Raw genomic sequence first — 22,135 nt, forward strand, 5'->3', positions numbered from 1 at the left:
TAGTCACCCAAGAACATGTCTGCAATATGTAGAAGTAGGTCTAGCAACTGCTTGGGGCATAGCAAGGGACTCCACGGTGTATAGGGGACACACACGGGAGGTATATGCACATACTGGCACTATAAATGTAAGAAAAGAGTGTTTGTGTGTGAGGTGGCAAAGGGGCTATTGTCTGGGTTTTTGTTTGGTCAAACATTAGCCCTTTTTAGGATGCCTGAAAGTCTGGCGTGCTTCAAGGTATTTGCCATCCTGCATGGAAGTCTATTGACTTGCATGGAGGTCCTTTACAATTTCATTAATGGTGAGTATCGGATGAATAGTTTGTGCATGTAGGTTTATTCACTAAAGAAGGAGTTGGCAGGAGAGTTTGCAAGAGAGTAAAGTTTAATCTCAATTTCCTCATCTTACTTTTTGATAGACCAACCCCAAGAATAGCTTGGATGACCCTGTATAAATGGTATTTAAGTGAGGTTTCCTGAAAGTCACCTTATTGATGAACAATACAAAAATTAGCCATGTAGATTAACAATAATGTACCTCTTTTTCTTTTGCTTCTAGCTTTTTTGTAACCAAACATAATTGGTCACTCTGTTCATTGGATGTTTGATCCACTGGCTGGCCCTTCATGTCGTGGATGCAGTTTGGGCAACTTCTCTGACTGATGGATACAATCTCACCTAAACATAAACAATCACAGATTAGTTCTCTTAATTGTATTTTGAACTTTGTAAAAAAAAAAAAAGAAGTCACCGTGATAGAGGCAAAAGCAGAATCACAATCGATCTGCCAATGTTCTGAGCGCCGGCCCTGTAGAAGTATCTTGTTGTGAGAAATCCATTAAGTGATTTTATATTCTTGTATTTAGATATTTTTATGTTTTTGTACATTTGGTCTAACTATTTATTTAGTAAAGGAGGGAATGTATTCTTGAAATCTCTAAGTATACACTTAGTTTAGTACTACATATTTATCACAATTTAACTTAATTGATTAATTTCTCTTATTTATTTATTTAATGATCTTATTTTATTTTAATTATATTTTATCATATCCCCTTATATTTTTATTTCTATATTTAACCAATAATCATAATCACACTTCACATTAAAGAATGTCTATTTTCGATTTATTTTGTCTTTAAAATACTTTTACTTTATACATTATATCCAAAGGTTTTTTTAATTTATGGGCACAGCTATTTTAAATAGTTGATTCAATACTTAAGCTATTTCTTAAACAGAACAATTCAGGTTAACTCCCTCCTTTCAATTATTGACTAACTATATATGTGCTTTGTTGAATTAAACAAATTTGCTGATTATACTTAAATGATCGAACATTCCAACTTATGATTAAGCACTCACATGCAAAACAAAACACGTTAAGCATGGCCAGTTGTAAGATTTACTTGAATAAAGGAAGATTGTTATTGTTTTAGAGTCAGTAGGCCTGACTTATCTCTTTGATTTGTGTGAACTCTGATGGAAGGGCCTGAATCTAAACCTTCTTCTGTTGACGTGACCTGTAATGACATTCACTTGACCAATGTCTCCAAGGTCTCAAAGCTGCCTATGTCCAAGTGCTGCTTTGTATTTAATAGACATTAAAATACCTACAAGTAACCTATTAATGGAAAAGATTCACAAAAGAGCTACTTTCTTGGTGTTCATTGGTATCTCCCTACAGGCTGTGATAGTGCTAATTAGTCACACACAATTGGAAAGGATTTATTTTACTGTATTAGGTTGCAGAAAAAAAGTGCTATCATCCAGTGTGGTGGTTTGATTAGCAGGATTTTGTTAGACAAAATGATCATAAAAATGATAAATCTTATCTATATATATATATATATATATATATATATTTACATTCAGCAGTATAACATCAAACGGACAGCTATCTCTTAAAAGGTTGCTGCTTTCTGAAAATCCACGCAAATACAAAAAAAAAAACACTTCAACTTGGTTAGCTAATACATATCATTTTGCAGACTGTCAATCATTACACTTACTTTGTTGATCACATATCTTTTGTTGCAACAGAAGTTTCTGCATCTCCATGTTTCGTAATTCACCTAAGGATAAAAGACAGGTACAAATTGTTAGTTGACTGGGTTAAAGGCTCTTTTTTTCATCTCCTCCACCATCTAAAGTTTGCACGCATTACTGTTGAATGAACAGGGGATCCAAGGATAGCATTAAAAGGGGATCCAAGGATGGCAAGCGTCACAGACTGCCTAAGCTAGCACACCCTGGAGGAGCAACAAGTGTGATGGTGCTCCACAAGAGCTGCACTGTAAAAAATTTCTGTGAAAATAACTGTAGAATAGCTGTAAAATCATGACATCAAAATTGTGTAAAATGTGTTTTTGTAATTGTGTTAAATTTACAGGAATATTCTGAAAAACCAAAAATACAATTGTAAAATCCAGAACCAAATACAACTGTTATTTTACAGTAAGAATACGCCAAAAGAATCACATTTATTTGTAGAATCTAGAGATTACAGCCGTTTACACACAGAGAAACTGTAATACAAAAAGCAACACAATACAGTGAAATGTACAAGCTGACAGTGTTAAAATAATGTTTCTGTCAGGCGGATACAGAACGAAATTGTATTACATTTTACAAATGTATATGTTATTCTTTACACATAAGAATGTGAACAAGTACAGTAAAATGATGTTAATGTGAAGAGTTTTAAAAACTAGTTGTGTTTGTTTAGAATTGAGCAGGCCTAACAATCGATTAGTAGGCTATGTAATAAATCTATAATAGTAGTAGGTCACATAAAAAAACCAAAACATTAACTTTTATTTATAGCTTCCCTGACAAAAGAACTCATACGCATTTGATCCACTGCCCATGCTGTATTTGGTACATCTTTGAGCCCGGCCATTTCAGTGTGCCCAATAAAACCATGTATTTTTGAAAACTAGACACCCCAGGGTATTTCAAATGCTGGTATTTTAATTCTTTGCATGCACACATTTTGCCACCAGCACTTTTTTCAAAGTTTGCAGTAGTATTTTTATGTGTGAATTTTTCCCCACACACGTACTTTAGGTATGAATTAACAGCTCCTGGTATATGTCACAGTCATAAAACACCCCAATATGTGTTCAGCAACATCTCCTGAGTACAGTGATACCCCACATGCATGCATTTGTCAGGTTTTTGGGGAGCTAAAAGGCCACATTTGGGATGTGGATATAGAGACAAAAGGTGATAATTGTTAACCTTATTTCTATGTGCCTACCCAGAATCCCTTGTGGTTGTGGCAGCACCATGAGATTTCTAAGGGAAAAACAAGCCTTCTGGCTTACTGGTGTCTGTAGATGAGTGTTGGATTCACCAGTTTAAAATGTATTTTTTTGTAAACTGTAAAATCTACCTTTTTAAACTGTAAAACAACAGGACAAAATATGTTGGATTTACCAGTTTAAAATGTATTTTTTTTGTAAATTACAACAGTTTTAACCCCTTCAGGACCGGCGCCCTTGAAGACCACAGTTTTATTTAAATATTTTAATTCCGTGCTCATGATTCGCTTCAAAGCGATTACGTGCACAGAACTGAGGGGGAGTGGCTGTTACGGATCGCTGGGGACACCCATAGAGACGCTGGATCGCGCATCATCCATGATGTACCTTCCGGTCTGTGGGTGACACCCAACCAGGAAGCACCAGGTACGTCACCGGTACGGAAGGGGTTAAATTGTACAATTTATTATTAAAAACTGTAAAGTTGTTTATTTACAGATATTTACAGATTTATTCTGGCAACCACAGCTGCCATTTTATTTCTGTAAAATTAACAGCATTTTTTTTACAGTGTGGAGATATGACCACAATGGCCTCCACTTCATGACAGGAAAGCATGTCAACTTACAGGACAATGCGATATTTTGTAATTGCCATTATCAGAGTGCAAGGTTAGTTGCATACTAAAGAACACATATGCAAGATAAGTGAAAACAAATCTCTCTCCATCTTAGGAAAAGTACAAGAGGGTCACATTCTCATGTGAACCACCATCAGACAAATTGATAGCTTTCAGTTGTGCTTCTGCTTTCACAAATCTTTAAATTAAGTTCAGCTTTATTGGCTGTGGTCTGTTACAGACCTTCCATGGAGTCAAGCTGTATCTTGAGCAGTTCATGGTCTTCCTGCAGTTGGTCATTATAAGCTTGCAGATCAATCCCCTCTCTCTCTGCACTTTGCAGGTGGTTCTGAAGTGTCTGAACTTGAGAATCTTGTACTTCCAGCCACTGCCAAAATACACAGAAAAATATGAATTTGATAAGACGTACTACTGATATACAGTGCCCTCCACTAATATTGGCACTCTTGAGCAAAGAAGGCTGGGACAACGTGTCTTTATTGTGTAACCTTTTTATCTTTTCTTCAAAAAATACACAAAGATACTCTGCTCTCATGGATATCAAACAATTGACAAGGGTGCCAATATTAGTGGAGGGACTACGAAAGTACTATGTATATATAATCACTTATCATGTCAAATGTTTGTGGATGACAACCCTTAAAGAGTTAGCATAGACATACTTCAAAACAACTCACATGCCATAACTGGATAATCAACTGTAATATTTTAAATTTTAATAACTTACTAAAAGTGGAGTTGCTGGCACCTTGGTGAAAATGCATGTGTCACATCTAAAAAGGCATTTTAATTTCATCTATCTTTTGATGGAGCAAGGTAACATATATGAGTTTTAACTAGATTACAAATTCTAGAGTGTTACTGAAAGCCCAAACATAAGACCCATTGTACGACATTTTCTGTACTTGCAGCACTGGTATTTTACTTAATTCCTACAAAATAGAGGGATGCTTAGCTATAATGCTTTGTTTGTTTTAATAGTTACTTGGTACCTTAAGCTTGCTCTGAACAACTTGCAACTCATTCCTCAGCTCACAGTTCTTGCTGGTCAGTTTACTCCAATCTTCCTTCATTCTTTTATATTCCTCCTTCCATAAATCACATTCATCCCATGACATCATTAGAGACATCTGCAAAGATTGGGTTAAAACACATAATCTCATTATATCTCTAATTATAGATCATTTATTGTTCACACCAAGTCCCTCTAAAAACCTGGAATGGAATTCCGGCCATTTGGTTTTATAATTTTCGAAATATAAAATAAATATGTTTGCATCTGCATTATTAGAGACACCCCAATAATGCAAGTTTTCCTTGATCAGTCAAGATTTTTGTCTAGTGTCCTGCTGTCTGGGCTACTTTTTTTTCAGACAGTGGGCCGCATGGGACATATGGGGAGATATCCTCTAATTGGCCAATGACTGTAAATTTATCAGAAGTATTTCATTTAAAAGTTAAACTGTATTAATCGTTATCACTATCAACACCTGAAAGTAAATGATACCAAATCGGAGATTCTGAATGTTATCCTATGGATGGAGAACCTGTAGAGCAAATCATTCCTTAGATTGTAAGCTCCTTGGAGCAGGGCCCTCCTCCCATGTTGTCTCTGTAAGTCAAATTGTTATGTTATATTCTACTTGTTATGTCCTGTCTACCCATTGTACAGCGCTATGGAATCTGATGGCACTATATAAAATAATAAATAATAATAATTCTGTTTCCAATGGTGTCAGCCGATGCCCAGTTACTTGGGACTCATAACTTTTGAATTTAGCTAAATAGTCTTATACTTCACCAGGACCTGTGGGGTCCATAAATTTGAGTTGAATGTTTTACCCCATGGACTGTATTTACAATCCATCCATATTCCACTGCAGTGTTCTGTACTTCTCTTCAAGCCATGTTTATTTAATTTGTTTGACAAAGCCAATAGCCATATTTACAATTTCAGCTGCTGGCGAGGCATATACAATTCGGTAGGTTAGGTTTACCATGTACAAAGATTTATTATAGCACAGAGCTATTTCTCTACCAAATAAACTTGGTGTCTCTCATAAAAATTCAGCTGTACCCTTGCCTCTCAAGTATATCCCTTGGATATATGGGAACCTATTCTTCCAAATGGGGCGCACATAGGGGAAAAAGAGATTTTTGACAAAAATTTATTTTTCCCCTATGTGGATGTGTGCCCCATTTGGAAGAGTCGTATAGATTATTAAGTGTTGGAGGAACACTTATATGGGTGCTGCTGCCTAATTAGGGAAAGTATTATCTATTCATTTACACTAGTGTTGTGTGTTTGCTTTTCTTGTGTTATATGGGAACCTATTACTGAACTTAATAGCATATACCCAATACATAACACCATACTATTCTTCCTAGACACAAACTATCTACCTATCCTTCCCCAATGTTGCACCTCACTGATTTAGATCTGTCACTACTCGATGTGGCCCAACTCATCTTTTTCCCATATGCTCATCCTGACAAAGCAGATACAATCAATATATAATTTGCCTTACCTCCAACTTTGTCATTATTTAAATAGTTTACCAGACAGGAATATCCAGTTCCAGGTTAAGACCAGCTTCATGGTACTGTGCGCATTGAAAACATGCCTGCCACATCTTATTATTATTATTTATTGTTTAATATAGCGCCTATCACTATTTTGTGGCCTTCTACATATGCCCCTGAGGACGATAGTTCCTTGTTTGTGAAACAAAATTACAAAGAAACCCCAGGCAATTGATACGACTGTATTTTAGACAAGTGCTGGCATTGCAATGCAGGTACTGGCTCTTTTTTTACATATCTCGTAGGATTCCCCCTGGATGATATGGTACTGGACCCTGCAACATACTTACATCATATGAAATTGTCCATACAAAAAAAAACATATTTCTTAATGGACAGACCCAGATTTAAAAAAAACCTATGGATATGTGTTCATTGTTTCAACATTTGTTCACATTTAAACTGAAACTTTACCTAATTTTAATAATTCAATTTCTTCCTGATGATTTAAATTGAAAATTATACATTTTCATCTACAACATACCTTGGTGTTCTGGAGGTCTTTATCAGCTTCCATTTTTTCTTCAGCTAACTTCTGAAGTGATTCCTTGGCCTTCTCTTCATATGTGTGTTTCTGGTCCTCCATCTCAAGCAATATTTTTTTTACATGTGTCCTTGGGATGTTCTGTTGTAAATTGAAAAAAAAACTATTTTAGTTGTACAGGTAATACAAGAGTGACCATAATTCAAAATGTATAATGGCTAGCTTCAGACTAATAGTAGTCCTGCTCTCCCAAGAGCAAAGCTCATAGTTTCTTGGAATGTTTAAAACCTGAAGTGTGTGCATGAATGTGTCAAAACTGTTTGTATACTTGCTTTGAATTATTTCTTTTAACTATGCTAACCAAGTTAGAAGAGATATTAGATTAGCTGAATCAAGAATGGGCAGTAACCTTAGAGCCTGCTCTTAGATTTTAGCTGGCTTTGGCTGGAACAGGCTGATATACTGATGGAGATTTTTCCTCTGTAATGAGTCAAGTGAGTTATAATTTAAGACTCTTCTAAAACTCGTAGGACTATTAAGTTGAGTTAGTCTTATACCTTTTTGTACGCTAACTATATGATGTATTCAGATAAGATTCAATCCTCCGTTCTCTTCTATTCTGCCCTAGTCTCCTGTTTTTAATTTATTTTGTTTCATTTACCTCGTCTCCTCTTCCCCCAACATTTATATCATGTATCGGTCCCACAAGTCAACAAAGCCCATTGGAATCCCTATGTAGTATGCATCAACAAATGGCCCTTTCCCTTTTGCCCAAATTTTAAAGTCTTGTTTTCCACTGTTCCCATCTCATGTTACCCCCTACCACCTTTTAATTGTTTATACTATGTATTATGTACTGAGGAAAAGGGAAAAAACAACTTATTAATCAGACCTGATTATGATGGTATAAAACTGCTATTTCCTGTCCCCTTCCAACATCAGGGGAAGCTTAGATAAGATGTATACTCACCAGTCATTTCTTTAGTACTACCACTATCCAATATATATTAATGTGGTATGTTTAGTGTAATAGGGGCAATTTTTCCATGTAATTGCCCTACCAATATATCCATTTCTATCTAGCTTGTATTGGAAACACACATTAATCCATTCCTACCTTAGAATACAAAAACAGCTGATTTTCTAGGTTGGAAATTTTACATTTGAGTTTGTCATCATTCAGTTGAACCTGTAAGATACAGACAAAAATTAGAATGACTGTTTTTGAAACTTCAATGACAAAATCACGTCATCAACAACCGCCATAAATGTATCAATTACAATATTGACCAAACCTTCGTTTAAAAGAAGGTGCGACTTCATCAACTTCAGCTTCATTAACCTGGCTTATCTAGCACATGGGTGAGAAGTATAAGGTCATGGGAACATATTTTATAAATTATATATGCAATAGGAAATTATCCTCTGTGTGGGGAGCTATACACTACTGTACATTTATAGTACAGTTTCAATTTTATTTTTCAATGTATTTTAGAGAATCGGATTGTTCGGGGTTTTTTTTATTTTATTTAACGCTACCTACCAAACGTTAACAAAACTGTAGCCACCAGTGTAAAAGCAAAGAAGTGAACAGGCATGTAACTTTCACAAACCCTATCGTTTAACAGAAATAACGTATTATGGCATGTTATCTATATTATTATTACTTCTGCCAGAGCTCAGTGTGTTTTGTATGCAAAAATATCTTCCAACTGAAACTAATATAAGGGTTTTCATGAGCTTCCTGTTTGCTGTAGCTGCAAGCTCATTTTTTCCTGTTATAGGCCTCGCATACTCTTTACAGAGGAAGCAGGCCACAGTTGTTTTATGATTACTTCAAATTGACGGTTTTTGTCTTCTCAGTAAGCGTACCCAATTAAATACGCCATTTTTTTTAATTAATTTTAAAAATAATATATATATTTTAAGAACCCTTTTAATTTTCCAATGATTGCCCTTTTGTCACATGTGTCTGACATGGGTAAATTATTTATTTTCTTTGAAGGGTTCAAACAAGTAGTCGGAACATCACCTTAATTTTTTATTTTGCACGTATGTCTGTTTAATGTAAGTATATTAGGCCCCAGTCTCTCCATGCCTTACAAAATGTTCGGCTCGGCCCCTATCAGGTTAATGCCCCAGAACAGCAGTGGATAATGTATACAATCCTATATGTCATTATAAGTACCTTCCATGACTTCTCCGATGCTTGTACGAGCAAGTTTAAAAGCTCTTGCAAGACAGCTAGTTTCTTTTTTAGTTTCCGCTCCCTCTGTAGAGCTTCCTGCACAAAGAGACACAGAGACCACAAATGAGTTTGAAATATGACAAAAGGCCATTCAATACAATGATTGAGAAACAGACCTATGATGTAAGGCACCGTAACCAGAATCTAATTTTTTTTTTTCTTTTGTAGTTACACGCTGCCGGCATTGTTGATTTACACTTCCACCTTTATTAGTAGTATATATATATATATATATATATATGTATATATATATATATATATATATATATAAAAACAAAAGATAAAAACAAAAGATAAAGAATGTAACGCACTCACTTGACTGGAAGCAGTTGTAATATGCCCGGGTGCTGACATACAACAAATAAAGTTGATGCACTCAGCGGGTCTTCTTTTTATAAAATGTATAAAGACTCTCTGAGCCTCAAATTAGCAGTCACTTATAAGGCCTTGGTTAGGTTTTTGAAGGGATAAATCTCTGCAAACTTGAACCCCGTTAATATCTATGATGAATTTCTAATTTACTGAACACATTGAAACATGAATAATAATAATTATTATTACTGTAAAATAAGGAATACCTGGGTATTTATCAGGGTTTTTAGACATTCTGAAATAACACTCAAATATTATAGCATTATAACAACCACAGTTTTTGTGGTTGTGGGGCTGCTGTGTAAAACCAGTTTCTTGGTGGTCCATGAAGAGTCTGCTCTGTGGAAGCAGGTAGAGCATGGAGGTTGTTGGATGGTTGCTTGTCTACCTTCATTTACACAAATTTACAATGTAATTAATTGTATAGTGAATATCTTACCGTAAGGTATTCTGAAAGCTCCATCAATTCCTGTAAAACCAAGTTATACAAGTTAAAAATAAGGCACTTGGTTCTGCGGTAGTTGTTTGTTCTGTTTCATTCTTTCATATGGAGATGGAATATATTTTTGAGCACTGTTGCAAATTGTGGCATTTGAACTGTCACAACTTTTTTGTTTTACATCATATTCCCACATATGGCACTTTGTTCCTATTCAACGCTGTGGCATTCATTATAACATCTTATGCAAGCACTGACTTCCCTGTTGTAATACTTTAGCAACCTACTCTATGGCTTTCCTGATACAAAACCTTATTTCCTCAATCCATTCATAGTTTTACAACAAAACAGTTTACTCACCCTTACATGCATGTCATCTCTCCTCAAACACCCTTCATTCTCTGGAGTGATTATTTAAGAAACTGTATATGCCCTACAATAATCTTCTCTTCTTTTATCATTGTGTATAATTCTTTTGGATATATTCCTCATAGAAAATGAAGGATATGGCTAAATGTACAATTTTATTAGTGTCCAAAGCACGCAATTCATCACCCTAAGCTATAGCCCGTTCTTGATGGAACACAGTCCACAGTGGTACTAAATGAATAGAACTCATCAGTCTTACATGGTAATCTCTTATAGAAGCTATGACCCAATGACACAACATGCCACTTCCAAAACTACTAGTTTTGTGTGGATGAGGAAGTTTTCCAGTTTTTCAGATGATAGCAGAAATTCACAAAAGTCACTGTGGATAAAAAGGCCAAGGCAGCAATGTATTCTGGCTTAGGGTGGCAGGTCCAAGGGGCGGCAGTGCCACCAATGCTACATTGGGGGACAGATGATGTCATATTCTGGCACCCTACAGTGAGGAAGGCGGCCCTGGAGGGGGGCGCTGCCCTCGTTCAGGCATAGAGAAAAGTATTAGGACACCTGACCAAAACACCAACAGGGACTTTCATGACCTTGCATTCTAAGTACATAAATCACCTTCATGGTGATGGTGAATAGAATGCAGTGTTTACACGTGTTGAGTTTTGTATGGTTATGGTATCAATCACACACCTTACAGGAGGAGGGTCACTGGTTTTAATACCTGGGATTTAGCTTATTTATTGACTGCATTTTTCTTGGTCAAGTTGGGACTCCATAATAGGACTCAAAAGACCTAGTCTTACCTGATAACACATTCTCACATAATTCAACTTTTCAGAACCAGTTCTGTTAGAATCACACTATACCATTAATAGGCCAGCACTAAAGTTTAACCCCCTAGTAAATGATAATTACGGTATTGTCCCGATTATAATTTGCACCCTTAAGGTTTAGTGACATTTTAAAGAAAATAATATTTTAAAAGAAAATATATATATTATTAGAAGGGTAAAACAGTATTTTATTTCATGAACAGGAACAAATGTATTTTCAAAATTTTTGGTATCGAAAATATGGGATTACAATACTTGATTTTAAGGTGCCCTTAGTTGGAGAGTGCATCAAGAAGTATGGGACTATAATACAATATGTTATAGCCTCTTTAAAGTCCCACCTTAATTCATGATGTACCCTCCAACTAAGGATCCATTATGAAATATATGAGGGAACCTTAAAAAGGCTTCAAGGTTAGGGGCCACATAGAAAGGCATGTGGTGTGTTTTTTTTTAAATTATTATTTTATTTAAGATAGGAGGCTCCAATCTCCTTACCTAAGCTTTAGCTAGAGGAGACTAAACTGTTCTCCATGTCAGCTGTGTATATGTGGCAGACGAGAGCAGAACAGGGCACAACTAAATTTATCAGTTTGCCGTGGGACCGCATTACCATCGGACTGTGCTACTGGAAGTGCTCCATTTCATTGGGCTCAGTCTGTTTGCACACTGAGCGGGAACAGACAGCACAGGAGAGATAAAAACACACCACTTGTCTTCCTGAATATCTAAACCGAATTATGGGCTGCACCCCTAATTGAAAGATTTTACGAAAAAAGTGCATTTTATGATCGGGACAATAGAGTAATAAGGAGTAATACAAAGTAATGCAGTAAACCAAAAAAGGTTCTACCAAGTTTATAATATACACTAATAAATAACAATACATCATAATCATAAAATAAAGCACAGAGTACTTACCCCATTCAAAACTGTTGCAGAACAACTGCAAAACAAGTGGATATACATATTCATTGGGTTCATTTTTGTCAATATGTAAATTTCATAATATAATTTTGCTAATACATCATGGGTACAGGTCATAGTAAAAAAATACCAACCTAACATTTCTTCTAGTCAATTAATCCAATCTGGGAACCTTCTGATGACATTTAAGTAATTGAATAGAGAATACTGAATCTTTTTTAAAGGTACAATAGTTTCTGGCTGGTGCCATCATGGGCTATATACTGAAATGTCACAAATCACATTACCTGGTGAAAGTGGATTCATCTTTAGGCTTGTATTGGCTGTTTATTGAGTACTTACTATGTAGGTTTGCCCCTATTTCGTACTTTTAGCTAAAACATATATTAGAAAATTTGACATTTTCAGGTGATGTACGATATTATTAAAGAGTTTGTTTAAAGAAAAAATAACATCCATTCTGCAGAAGCTAACTAATAACTAAGTTCCCAGGCTTGCTGATAGCAGAATGGACCCAATGACTAGCACATTTTGATCTATAAAGCAAACAAAACTTTTTGGGGCAATTCCAGGATAATTAGTTATAGAGGACTATATAAAATCAATAAATGGAGGTTTATTTTGATAGCTATAAGGTCCTAAAATGCACATATGGAATTTTCATTGCTGTTTTGATAAATGTAAAATCTTCTGATGTCTACAATGTTGTCCAGATGTATATGTCTTAGAATTGATTATCTGTGATATCAGAGGCTGTCAGCAAAACAATATTTAAAAAATGCTTAAGTTGGGCATAAAAATGGTCAATGAAATGTGTCTGTGGAATACCATGCAAACATATACATGAATACAACAACAAAAAAGGTTTGAGATTAGATGGCTAATTGCCTTTTTTGATATTTTCATGCCACCCCATATATATGGAAATGTGCCTGTTCAGGGGGGTGCAATTACAAAACAGTGCTTACTCCGTTTGCTGACTTGTTTCCTTTTTAATGCAATATTTTTGAGTGTCCCCTTCTGTCTGATCACCTGTTAAGATATAAATTCGTGTTGAGTTATTTTTAATATCCATAAAATCAAAAGATTCAAGGTTCTTACAGCTAGTATGAAAAAGAAACATGCAGATGACTAGATGGGATTAACGTCTCTTTTCTACAGTCAAACTCGCTACTCGCAAAAATAAGTTTGCTCAAGATAGCACAGCCTGTCGCCTTTACAAATGTTTTTTTTTTTCCTGATAAGTATTTCAATTTGAACACCTCTATGCAATGCAGTTGCGCTCATATATAAGTATATATATATATAGAGAGGCAAATATATATATGAATATACACTATATGACCAAAATATGTGGACACGCCATATTATTGAGTTTAGTTGTTTCAGCCACATCCACTGGTAACATGTGAATAAAATCAAGCACAATAGGCAGCCATGTCCATAGACAAACAATGGCAGTAGACTTGGTGGTACCGTAGAGCTCAGTGACTTTAAACGTGGCATCGTCACCTTTGCAACAAGTCAGTTTGTGAAATTCCTGCCCTGCTAGATCTGTCCCAGTCAACTGTAAGTGCTGTTATTGCAAAGTGTAAGCAGTGGAGTAACAACAGCTCCGTTGCAGACCATGCACACTCACAGAGCTGGGTGACTCAGTGCTGAAACATGTAAATAGCATCGGTCACAACAGAGGTACCATGGGAAGCAACATTGGTGCAAGTGTTGGCTGAAGTGGTCTAAAGCATATCACCACTGGACTCTGGAGCAGTGCAAAATGTGTTCTCTGGGATGATGAACCATGCTTCACTATCTGGGAGTCTGATGGACAAATCTGGATTTGGTGGATGCCAGGAGAACGATACCTACCAAAATGCATAGTGCCTACTGTAATGTTTGGTTGAGGAGGGATAATGGTCTGGTGCTGTTTTTCAGGGTTGGGACTAGACCTCTTAGTTCCAGAGAAGGGTAATATTATTGCTACACCCTACAAAGAAAATTTTGACAATTCTATGCACCAGTTTTGTGGCACCAGTTTAGGGAAGGCCCTTTCCTGTTTCAGCATGATCATGTCCATGTGGAAAATGCAAGGTCCAAAAACCATGGTTCGACAAACTTGTAAGAACTTAAGTGGCCTGCACAGAGACCTGAACATCATTGAATATCATTAGGAAGAACTGTAAAGCCGATTGGGAGCCAGGCCTTCTCATCCAGCATCAGTGCCTGACCTCACAAAGGCTTTTTTGGCTAAATGGGAACAAATTCCCGCAGACACACTCCAAGATCTCATAAGAGTGGAGGTTGTTATAGCTGCAAAGTCTGTGTGGGGGGTGGGGGACAACTCTGTATTAATGCGGTGTGATGGTCAGGTGTTTGCCATAAAGAGGAATAGTATAAAGCCTCTAAAAATTCTCCATCTGAAAGTCAGACTTGTTCCAAACCAATGTTATTTTATATCAATAACCATATCTTAACACAAATACTGGCTTGTTTTCTTTTTGGTTGCAGTGGAAAACCGTGATGAGTACTTTGATGTTACAAACCCATTACGCAAAGAATGCGTAATGGGTTCTGTAAACCATTACCCATTTGTCCATTACTGTAAGAGCCGCTAGTTATAGTGTCCAGAAGGAAAATACGCATCTATGTATTTTTATTTGATCCCTTGACATCTGACATCTTTTTAAGCACATGTCACACCTTGGAAAATGTATTATGGCTAATGAGAGATTAAGTTAGTTTAAAATGTTACTTTTATTACCGTAATTACTAAATACAATATGGGAAAATAGCATAATTAGGTTCTTATTCAAAAAATAATGCATCTGAATAATGTCTGACCTAGACGTGACAGAATGACAGAAACTAACCAGCAATATACAACAAATAACCCAGAAAGTTACCCTTTTTATCTGTGTAATCTATAACCTAACAAGCTGGTCTGTAGATCAGAAAACACAAGATTAAAAAATATTGTAAGTAATATATTTTGCTTGCTTTTTTCTTTCCTCCAGGGACATCGAGTAACAAGTTGGTCAGACTGAACTAGGGAATAAGTGAGAGCAATATGGCTTATAGAAATATACATCCTAACTGTCCTGTTTTCTGCAAGACAGCCCTGATTTCCTGGCAGTCCCTATGAGTTGTTCAACTCATTTGTGGGCAGTGGGGATCACAAGCTGGCTACTCAGAATATTAACAACAACACCCCTACCCACTTCAAACCAAATCTCCGTAACCCTTTTTTGGCACCTGAAGTGTTGAGGGAGCTCTTTTTCACCCCCCACGTTCAGTCTGTCTCAAAAAAATGCTGTCTCTATCTTAAAAACATTGCCCGCATTTTTCCCTTCCTAACACAAGATGCCACCAAGGCTCTTGTCCATGCCCTCATTATCTCCCACCTTGACTATTGTAATATTGTCTTAGCTGGACTCCCTTTTATCCGTCTCACCCCTCTACAATGCACCATGAACGCTGCTGCCAGACTTATGTTTCTCTCCCATCGCTTTACTAACACCTTTACTCTTTTTCAGTCTCTTCCCTGGTTGCGTGTGTGCTTTAGGATTCATTTCAAAATCCTGAAGCTTACTTTCAAAGCCACTCATAGTGCTCACTCATCTCTAAATACACTCCTGCCCGGACTCCCCTTTCATCCAATACGTCTGTCCTCTTCTCTGATTTCTAGCTCTCATTCAGCCTTGCAAGATTTCTCAAGGGCTGCCCCTATTCTCTGGAATGCCCGGCCTATCTGTCTTTCCCCCTGCCTTGGGTCCTTCAAAAATCCCTCAAGACCCACTTTTTTAAGGACGCCTATGAACTTACACTTTAACGCTCATCTATTCCTTAAGCTGACCTTTCCTAGTCCCTCTACTGCAATACTTTTATTAGTGTGGCTGGTTCATCCCTAACAGAGGCACTCTTACCTCTTGTCTAATACACCCTAACGCCTTCTAGATTGTAAGCACCTAGTTATGTCCTGTCTACCCATTATACAGTGCTATCAATATGGTGGCGCTATATAAAACAATAATAATAATTAGTGGTTTGAGCTACATGTTGTGCCTGTGCCTTTCTGCATATATGTTGCTTTTCTTTGTGTGACTTTCTGTGCCTTACAATGTATCTCTCTCTCTGCCCCTTTAACTCTCCTTCATTGTTTGACTTCGTTTAGACCTCAACCTGTTGCCCCTTGACTCCTAGGAGGTTTCATATGAATTCCATGGCTCTCTGAACAGAACTTTTTATCATGCCACTTATATTTATTTTGCAAACCAACTGTTTCTGAGACTGAAATATTCCCTATACTGAAATGTGGTCTCATTACCATAGCAATCAATAAAATACTCATGCTGACTGTACAGACTGCCATGGTGACAAAACAACTTTTCAAACTTTACACCAGAAGGTCATTCTATACAAAACCTAAACTCAAAGCTGTGACTTCTTGGCATCTACTATAAAAGGAGGACTGAAAGTAAAAATACCCAGTCTTGGCTTTCCATAAGGAAGACAAGGCCCATCTAGTCTTCTACTGTTTCCTGATGTAAAAACTCTGACCATAATTAGTCATTGGTCTCATCTTTGATTTAGGATGACCATAAGCCTATTCCAAGCATGTCTAAACTCCCTCACTATATTAGACTTGTAATACTACTACTTCTGCTGAGAGGTTGTTCCACTCATCTCCTACCCTCTCAATAAAGTAAAGCTTCCTACATTACATCTAAACCTATGATCTTCTTTTTTAGACTACAAACCTTTTGTTCTAACCTTTCTCCTTTTTACTTTGTAAATTAATTAAACATTATTTAAATATGTTTAGCACACCTCTTCTCCCTCTTTTATCATCCTAGCTATACATATTGAGATCCTTTAGTCTTTCCAGATAATATGTATCCTGCAAACTGTTCACCATTGTAGTAGTCCTTTTCTGAACTCTACTACTCTACTACTCTGAACTCAGGATAATGTCAATATCCTTCTGCAGCTGGGATTTTACCTGTGTGCTGCCCTTAAAATGATCTGGCAATATATTTATAAGTGGAAGGTAGGGAATGTGAATACAGTTTATTCCCTGATAGAACACACATAACATGCACTGTATGTGCTTTACCATGATGCAGCACAACGTGTGGGATTGCAGGAGAAATTACCATTTTCAGCACGTTATAGCAGATGTTTAGCATCTCACCTCTTTCCCTTGTGGATACTTTCTGTTTGCATGTTCTGTTGCACAAAGGTCCCCAGGAGTAACTATTCTGCAAAACATCTAGCTGAATATTGTTTGCATTCTGTGGATGAGTCTTGGAGTGCCAGTGATGCCAAGGAGACTGGAGAAGTGAAATGAAACACAATAAATTCACAAATAATCTTGTGTTAAATTGAAATATCAACTGCAACAGCTTATGTTTTTTGTCGTGTAACAAAATCACTTACCTCCTAAGCTGCAGTGCACTGCCCTGTCCATGGTCCAGTTAATTGTGCCAATGTTGGCAGCTTGAAAAAGCCAATAAGTGGCAGGAAAGTTCTCCAATTTAGGAGACGGTGCCTCATTAGACCTCCTGCAACTCTCACACCAGCCAATCGTGTACTTAAGCAAGCAGTAGGCTAAACACATTTGCAAGCTTAGGAGATGGGGACAGGGAAAGAGGCAAATGCCTTTGGTGGATTCTGCAGAATCTGTCCATGCATTTTCAAAGCAGACCAAACAAAATGTTAAAGGGACAACTCATACTGTATGCATTAATGTGAACTTTTTACCCATTATACTCAAGTTTACATATTGTAAACAAATGCTATTAAATTCTGTTCTATGTATATTTTGATTAAAATGGTTGTATAAATGTTTACCTGAAAGGTAGATGCTGATCCTTGCTCTTTGATCTGCTCTCTCCTACCAAAGTTTTTTCTCAGAGGGGAATATTTATTGTATTTTGGGGATCTTTGAGGAGATTTCATGTCCGTGTCATATTCAGTATTCAGCTGTCTCCTCCTGAAAAACTCTTGCTGACGTAGGAATGGCCCCAAACTCTCCTGTTCCCGCTCCCGGATGAAACCGTTCTGGCGGCATGACGTGATGTTGTAGCGACTCCGCAGGATTTCATGAAATTCCAACCTCCTCTCATGCTTGTCTTCAAAGCTTTCCTGGAGATGTCTGTGGCCTACAGGTGACTTTGAAGTCTTACTAGCCATGATTATCAAAACAAAACCTGCAGAACTTTGGTTTATTCTTAGATATTTGATATGATGATATCGTTTTCAGCAGTCCCTACCAAGAAAAAAAAGTAAAACATATTAACATTCCCTAACATGGAAACATTGATCACTAATATATACTAGCCAGAAGATAAAGGTACCTGTCCATCCGCCAACAGACATAAACAAAAATATTTTTATTTATGTGTATGTTTTTTTGTACACTTATTACCTGTAATGGGCATTTAGTTCCCTACAAAGCCTAGTCCTGATCTGTTATCATACTTTTTTAGTTAATATATTGACACAAATCTAATGCTTTCATTTGGTTGTTTCTTCTATTTACCTAAAAATATGTATTAAAATATCATTTATAATACCACTATTGGCATTCTGAGCACATGCTACACCCTCTACTATTGGAACATGTTTTAAAAATACATGTTAACATAAGGGCATGGAAACCAACATGTGGAAGCCTGCTGGTAAATTTTATTCATGTTAAAATAAAAGATGGGCTCTAAAAGTAAAAATATATCATTAAGCATCGTTAAAGCTTCCTGAACCACTTGTAGATGAGACAGGTCTGCTTTAACCCCTTAATGACAAAGCCCGTACATGTACGGGCTCAAAATGCATTGTTTTCAATGGGTTTAGGGACCGCCCATTGTCCTTAAGGGGTTAACAATGTTGGTAGGGTGCTGTGGTAGTAGCAATTGGTAAACTTAGCCCCTTATGAAAAATAATAATGGCAGAAACTGCATCGGACATGTTTAAAATGCAAACACACAGAAGAAAGCCCTGCGCTCAAACTCCCATCACTCTTGGGCGGCAGCAACGGCTATAGTATTCATCAGCCCAAAATACATAGAACACACAACACGTTTAAAATGGTCTGAAAAATTCTCAACAAAGTGAAAAAAATACATGTTTATCATATGTACACATGTTTAACTTCAGAAACATCCCTTTGTACAAAATAAATGGAGAGCAGCAGTTATAAATGAGTTTCATTTCAACATTTTACAGTATTTACATTCTAAACAAATAAACCGGTTTGACTACTTCATTCTTTCGTTGCTGTTAAGCATATCCCACACATTACTGCTGCAGCACTCCCACTGAGTGAAAAAAAAATACGTACAAGATCTTGCTGTTCAAGAAGAAACAAGTGTCTGTCCTTATTTTTTTTTTCTCAAATTAAAGCCCAAAGTTGTCTTAATGTTTCTACAATCGTGGAGAACCCTAGTTACATTTTGCAGAAGATCTTGTGGTCTCCGGTCTGGATGCTGATAGGCTATTGACAGGTAGGTGTGACAGGTACATGTCTTCTCTTGTCATAGGTTAACAAAGACAGACTGTTTATGTAATGCACAAGGTGATCCATGATCACAACGCGAGAACCCTATGTCTCAAAATAACTAAGTAGTATTTGTTATCGGAAAGATGCAACATAAATGATTAAAAAAAAAGCAACAAACAAATAAATATGATTTCCATTGTAAACCCCTATGCTGAGGCAACCTGAAAAGTCTGTTAGCTCAGATGGGTAATTAGGATATAAATACATGATAAATGTGAAATAGAACAGTACATTTAGCCCGCTAGCAGCCCCCTGGCTCTTAGTAAATAATAACTCCTAACAGCCAACTCAGATCCAACCAAGAGCGATGATACTAGTTTATTCACATTTACATTAGGATTCAGCTGGTAACAACTCTTATAATACCGCTTGTAAACTCTTGAGAAGTCCACATTGTTATGTTAAGCACTACTTGCCATGTCCTATTTACCCTTTGTACAGGGCTGCAGAATATGATGGCGCTATATCAAGCAATAGATAAAAATGATTCGAATATTTTGTGGCCTGAGCAGTGTAAATGAAAGAATAGATGTTAAATGGCCAAAAAAAAGACAGCTACTTTTGTTTTTGGGGATATGGTTATTCACATGGCTATGGGGTAATTTGTACAAAAAAACGTATTTTTTTCTGCACAATTTTATTTATAAACTTGCTTTTTTGGATTCTGTGCTATACTCATGTTCATCAAACATTCTGAGCTCCTAGAAAAAAAGGGACATCAGCAGAGGAAAGGGGGACAAAGATGTGGGATGCACAGAAGGACACTTAGAATGTATGAATTAGTATAAATTAGACTTGGGCACCAGGGGGCTCTTTGTGTTCGTCATCGTGCTCGTCTTCGGCAAAAAAAAAAACTTCGTATTCCGCGAATATTCGCCTGGTCCTGTCTTCTCTTCGGGCGAATATTCACGGACATTCTTCGTGCTCGGGTTTTCTTCGTTTTCCCCGGTTAAGGGGTTAAAACGGGGTTAAAGCCGCTCTGGCGCCAGGAGTTTAAATGTCCGTATGAGCAACTCTATTGGTCGTCAGCAGGGGGCTCGTCTGCCATTGGTTGATGGCAGACGAGCCCCCTGCTGGCGACCAATAGGGTCGCTCGTACAGACTGTTATACTCCTGGTGCCGTAATTGTCCGGCAGATCCCGCTGGTCTCCCTGTTCTATAATTTATTAACTGATAGAACAGGGAGACCAGTGGGATCTGCCGGGTAAGTTACAGCATTGGGGTTTTAAAAGTCTGCACGAGCGACTCTGTTGGTCGCTCGTGCAGACTTTTAAAACCCCAATGCTACAACTTACCCGGCACATCCCACTGGTCTCCCTCCCTGTTCAATTAATTAAATGTCCGTACGAGCGAACAATAAAGTCGCTCGTACGGACATTTAACTCTGTACAGGGAGGGAGACCAGTGGCATCGGCAGGGTAAGTTGCAGCATTGGGGTTTTAAAACCCCAATGCTGCAACTTGCCCTGCCGATGCCACTGGTCTTTAACTAATTGAACAGGGAGGGAGACCGATGCCACTGGTCTCCCTCCCTGTTCAATTAGTTAGTCCGTGCCGGGTTAAATGTCCGTACGAGCGACCAATAAAGTCGCTCGTACGGACATTTAACTCTGTACAGGGAGGGAGACCAGTGGCATCGGCAGGGTAAGTTGCAGCATTGGGGTTTTAAAACCCCAATGCTGCAACTTGCCCTGCCGATGCCACTGGTCTTTAACTAATTGAACAGGGAGGGAGACCGATGCCACTGGTCTCCCTCCCTGTTCAATTAGTTAGTCCGTGCCGGGTTAAATGTCCGTACGAGCGACCAATAAAGTCGCTCGTACGGACATTTAACTCTGTACAGGGAGGGAGACCAGTGGCATCGGCAGGGTAAGTTGCAGCATTGGGGTTTTAAAACCCCAATGCTGCAACTTGCCCTGCCGATGCCACTGGTCTTTAACTAATTGAACAGGGAGGGAGACCGATGCCACTGGTCTCCCTCCCTGTTCAATTAGTTAGTCCGTGCCGGGTTAAATGTCCGTACGAGCGACCAATAAAGTCGCTCGTATGGACATTTAACTCTGTACAGGGAGGGAGACCAGTGGCATCGGCAGGGTAAGTTGCAGCATTGGGGTTTTAAAACCCCAATGCTGCAACTTGCCCTGCCGATGCCACTGGTCTTTAACTAATTGAACAGGGAGGGAGACCGATGCCACTGGTCTCCCTCCCTGTTCAATTAGTTAGTCTGTGCCGGGTTAAATGTCAGTACGAGCGACCAATAAAGTCGCTCGTACGGACATTTAACTAATTGAACAGGGAGGGAGACCAGTGGCATCGGCACTGCCGATGCCACTGGTCTCCATCCCTGTTCAATTAGTTAGGGGTTAACTTTTTTTTAAAGGGTTAAGGGGCCGTGCAAGTGAGCCTATTGGT

General features: G+C 37.7%; 1 protein-coding gene across 1 annotated transcript; it reads right to left on the reverse strand.

Annotated features, from left to right (window-relative positions):
* Positions 1–522: 522 nt before the first annotated feature.
* On the reverse strand, positions 523–18,358 carry LOC149298368 (TRAF3-interacting JNK-activating modulator-like). The gene is made up of 12 exons (XM_089487514.1): positions 18,017–18,358; positions 14,036–14,153; positions 13,138–13,201; positions 12,164–12,188; positions 10,032–10,061; positions 9,161–9,256; positions 8,090–8,161; positions 6,973–7,113; positions 4,898–5,035; positions 4,128–4,272; positions 2,012–2,074; positions 523–677 (listed from the first exon to the last, which is right to left on the reverse strand). Exons 1-12 carry the CDS (start codon positions 18,356–18,358, stop codon positions 523–525), a joined length of 1,389 nt encoding a protein of 462 aa, XP_089343640.1.
* Between the last annotated feature and the right edge of the window lie 3,777 nt (positions 18,359–22,135).

Source organism: Sceloporus occidentalis, unplaced genomic scaffold (assembly GCF_023333645.1).
Source record: "Sceloporus occidentalis isolate IW3139 unplaced genomic scaffold, rSceOcc1.0.p SCAF_33, whole genome shotgun sequence".
NCBI lineage: Eukaryota > Metazoa > Chordata > Lepidosauria > Squamata > Phrynosomatidae > Sceloporus > Sceloporus occidentalis.

What these genes read in the sequence shown, in the direction of transcription:
- LOC149298368 (XM_089487514.1), bottom strand. Translation starts at nt 18,358, where the DNA reads ATGGCTAGTAAGACTTCAAAGTCACCTGTAGGCCACAGACATCTCCAG. An exon ending in GATCAGCATCTACCTTTCAG is followed by an intron (nt 14,154 to 18,016) that starts GTAAACATTTAT and finishes TTTTCTTTGTAG; the next exon opens with GGTGTAGCAATAATATTACC. An exon ending in CATCGGAGAAGTCATGGAAG is followed by an intron (nt 8,162 to 9,160) that starts GTACTTATAATG and finishes TGTATCTTACAG; the next exon opens with GTTCAACTGAATGATGACAA.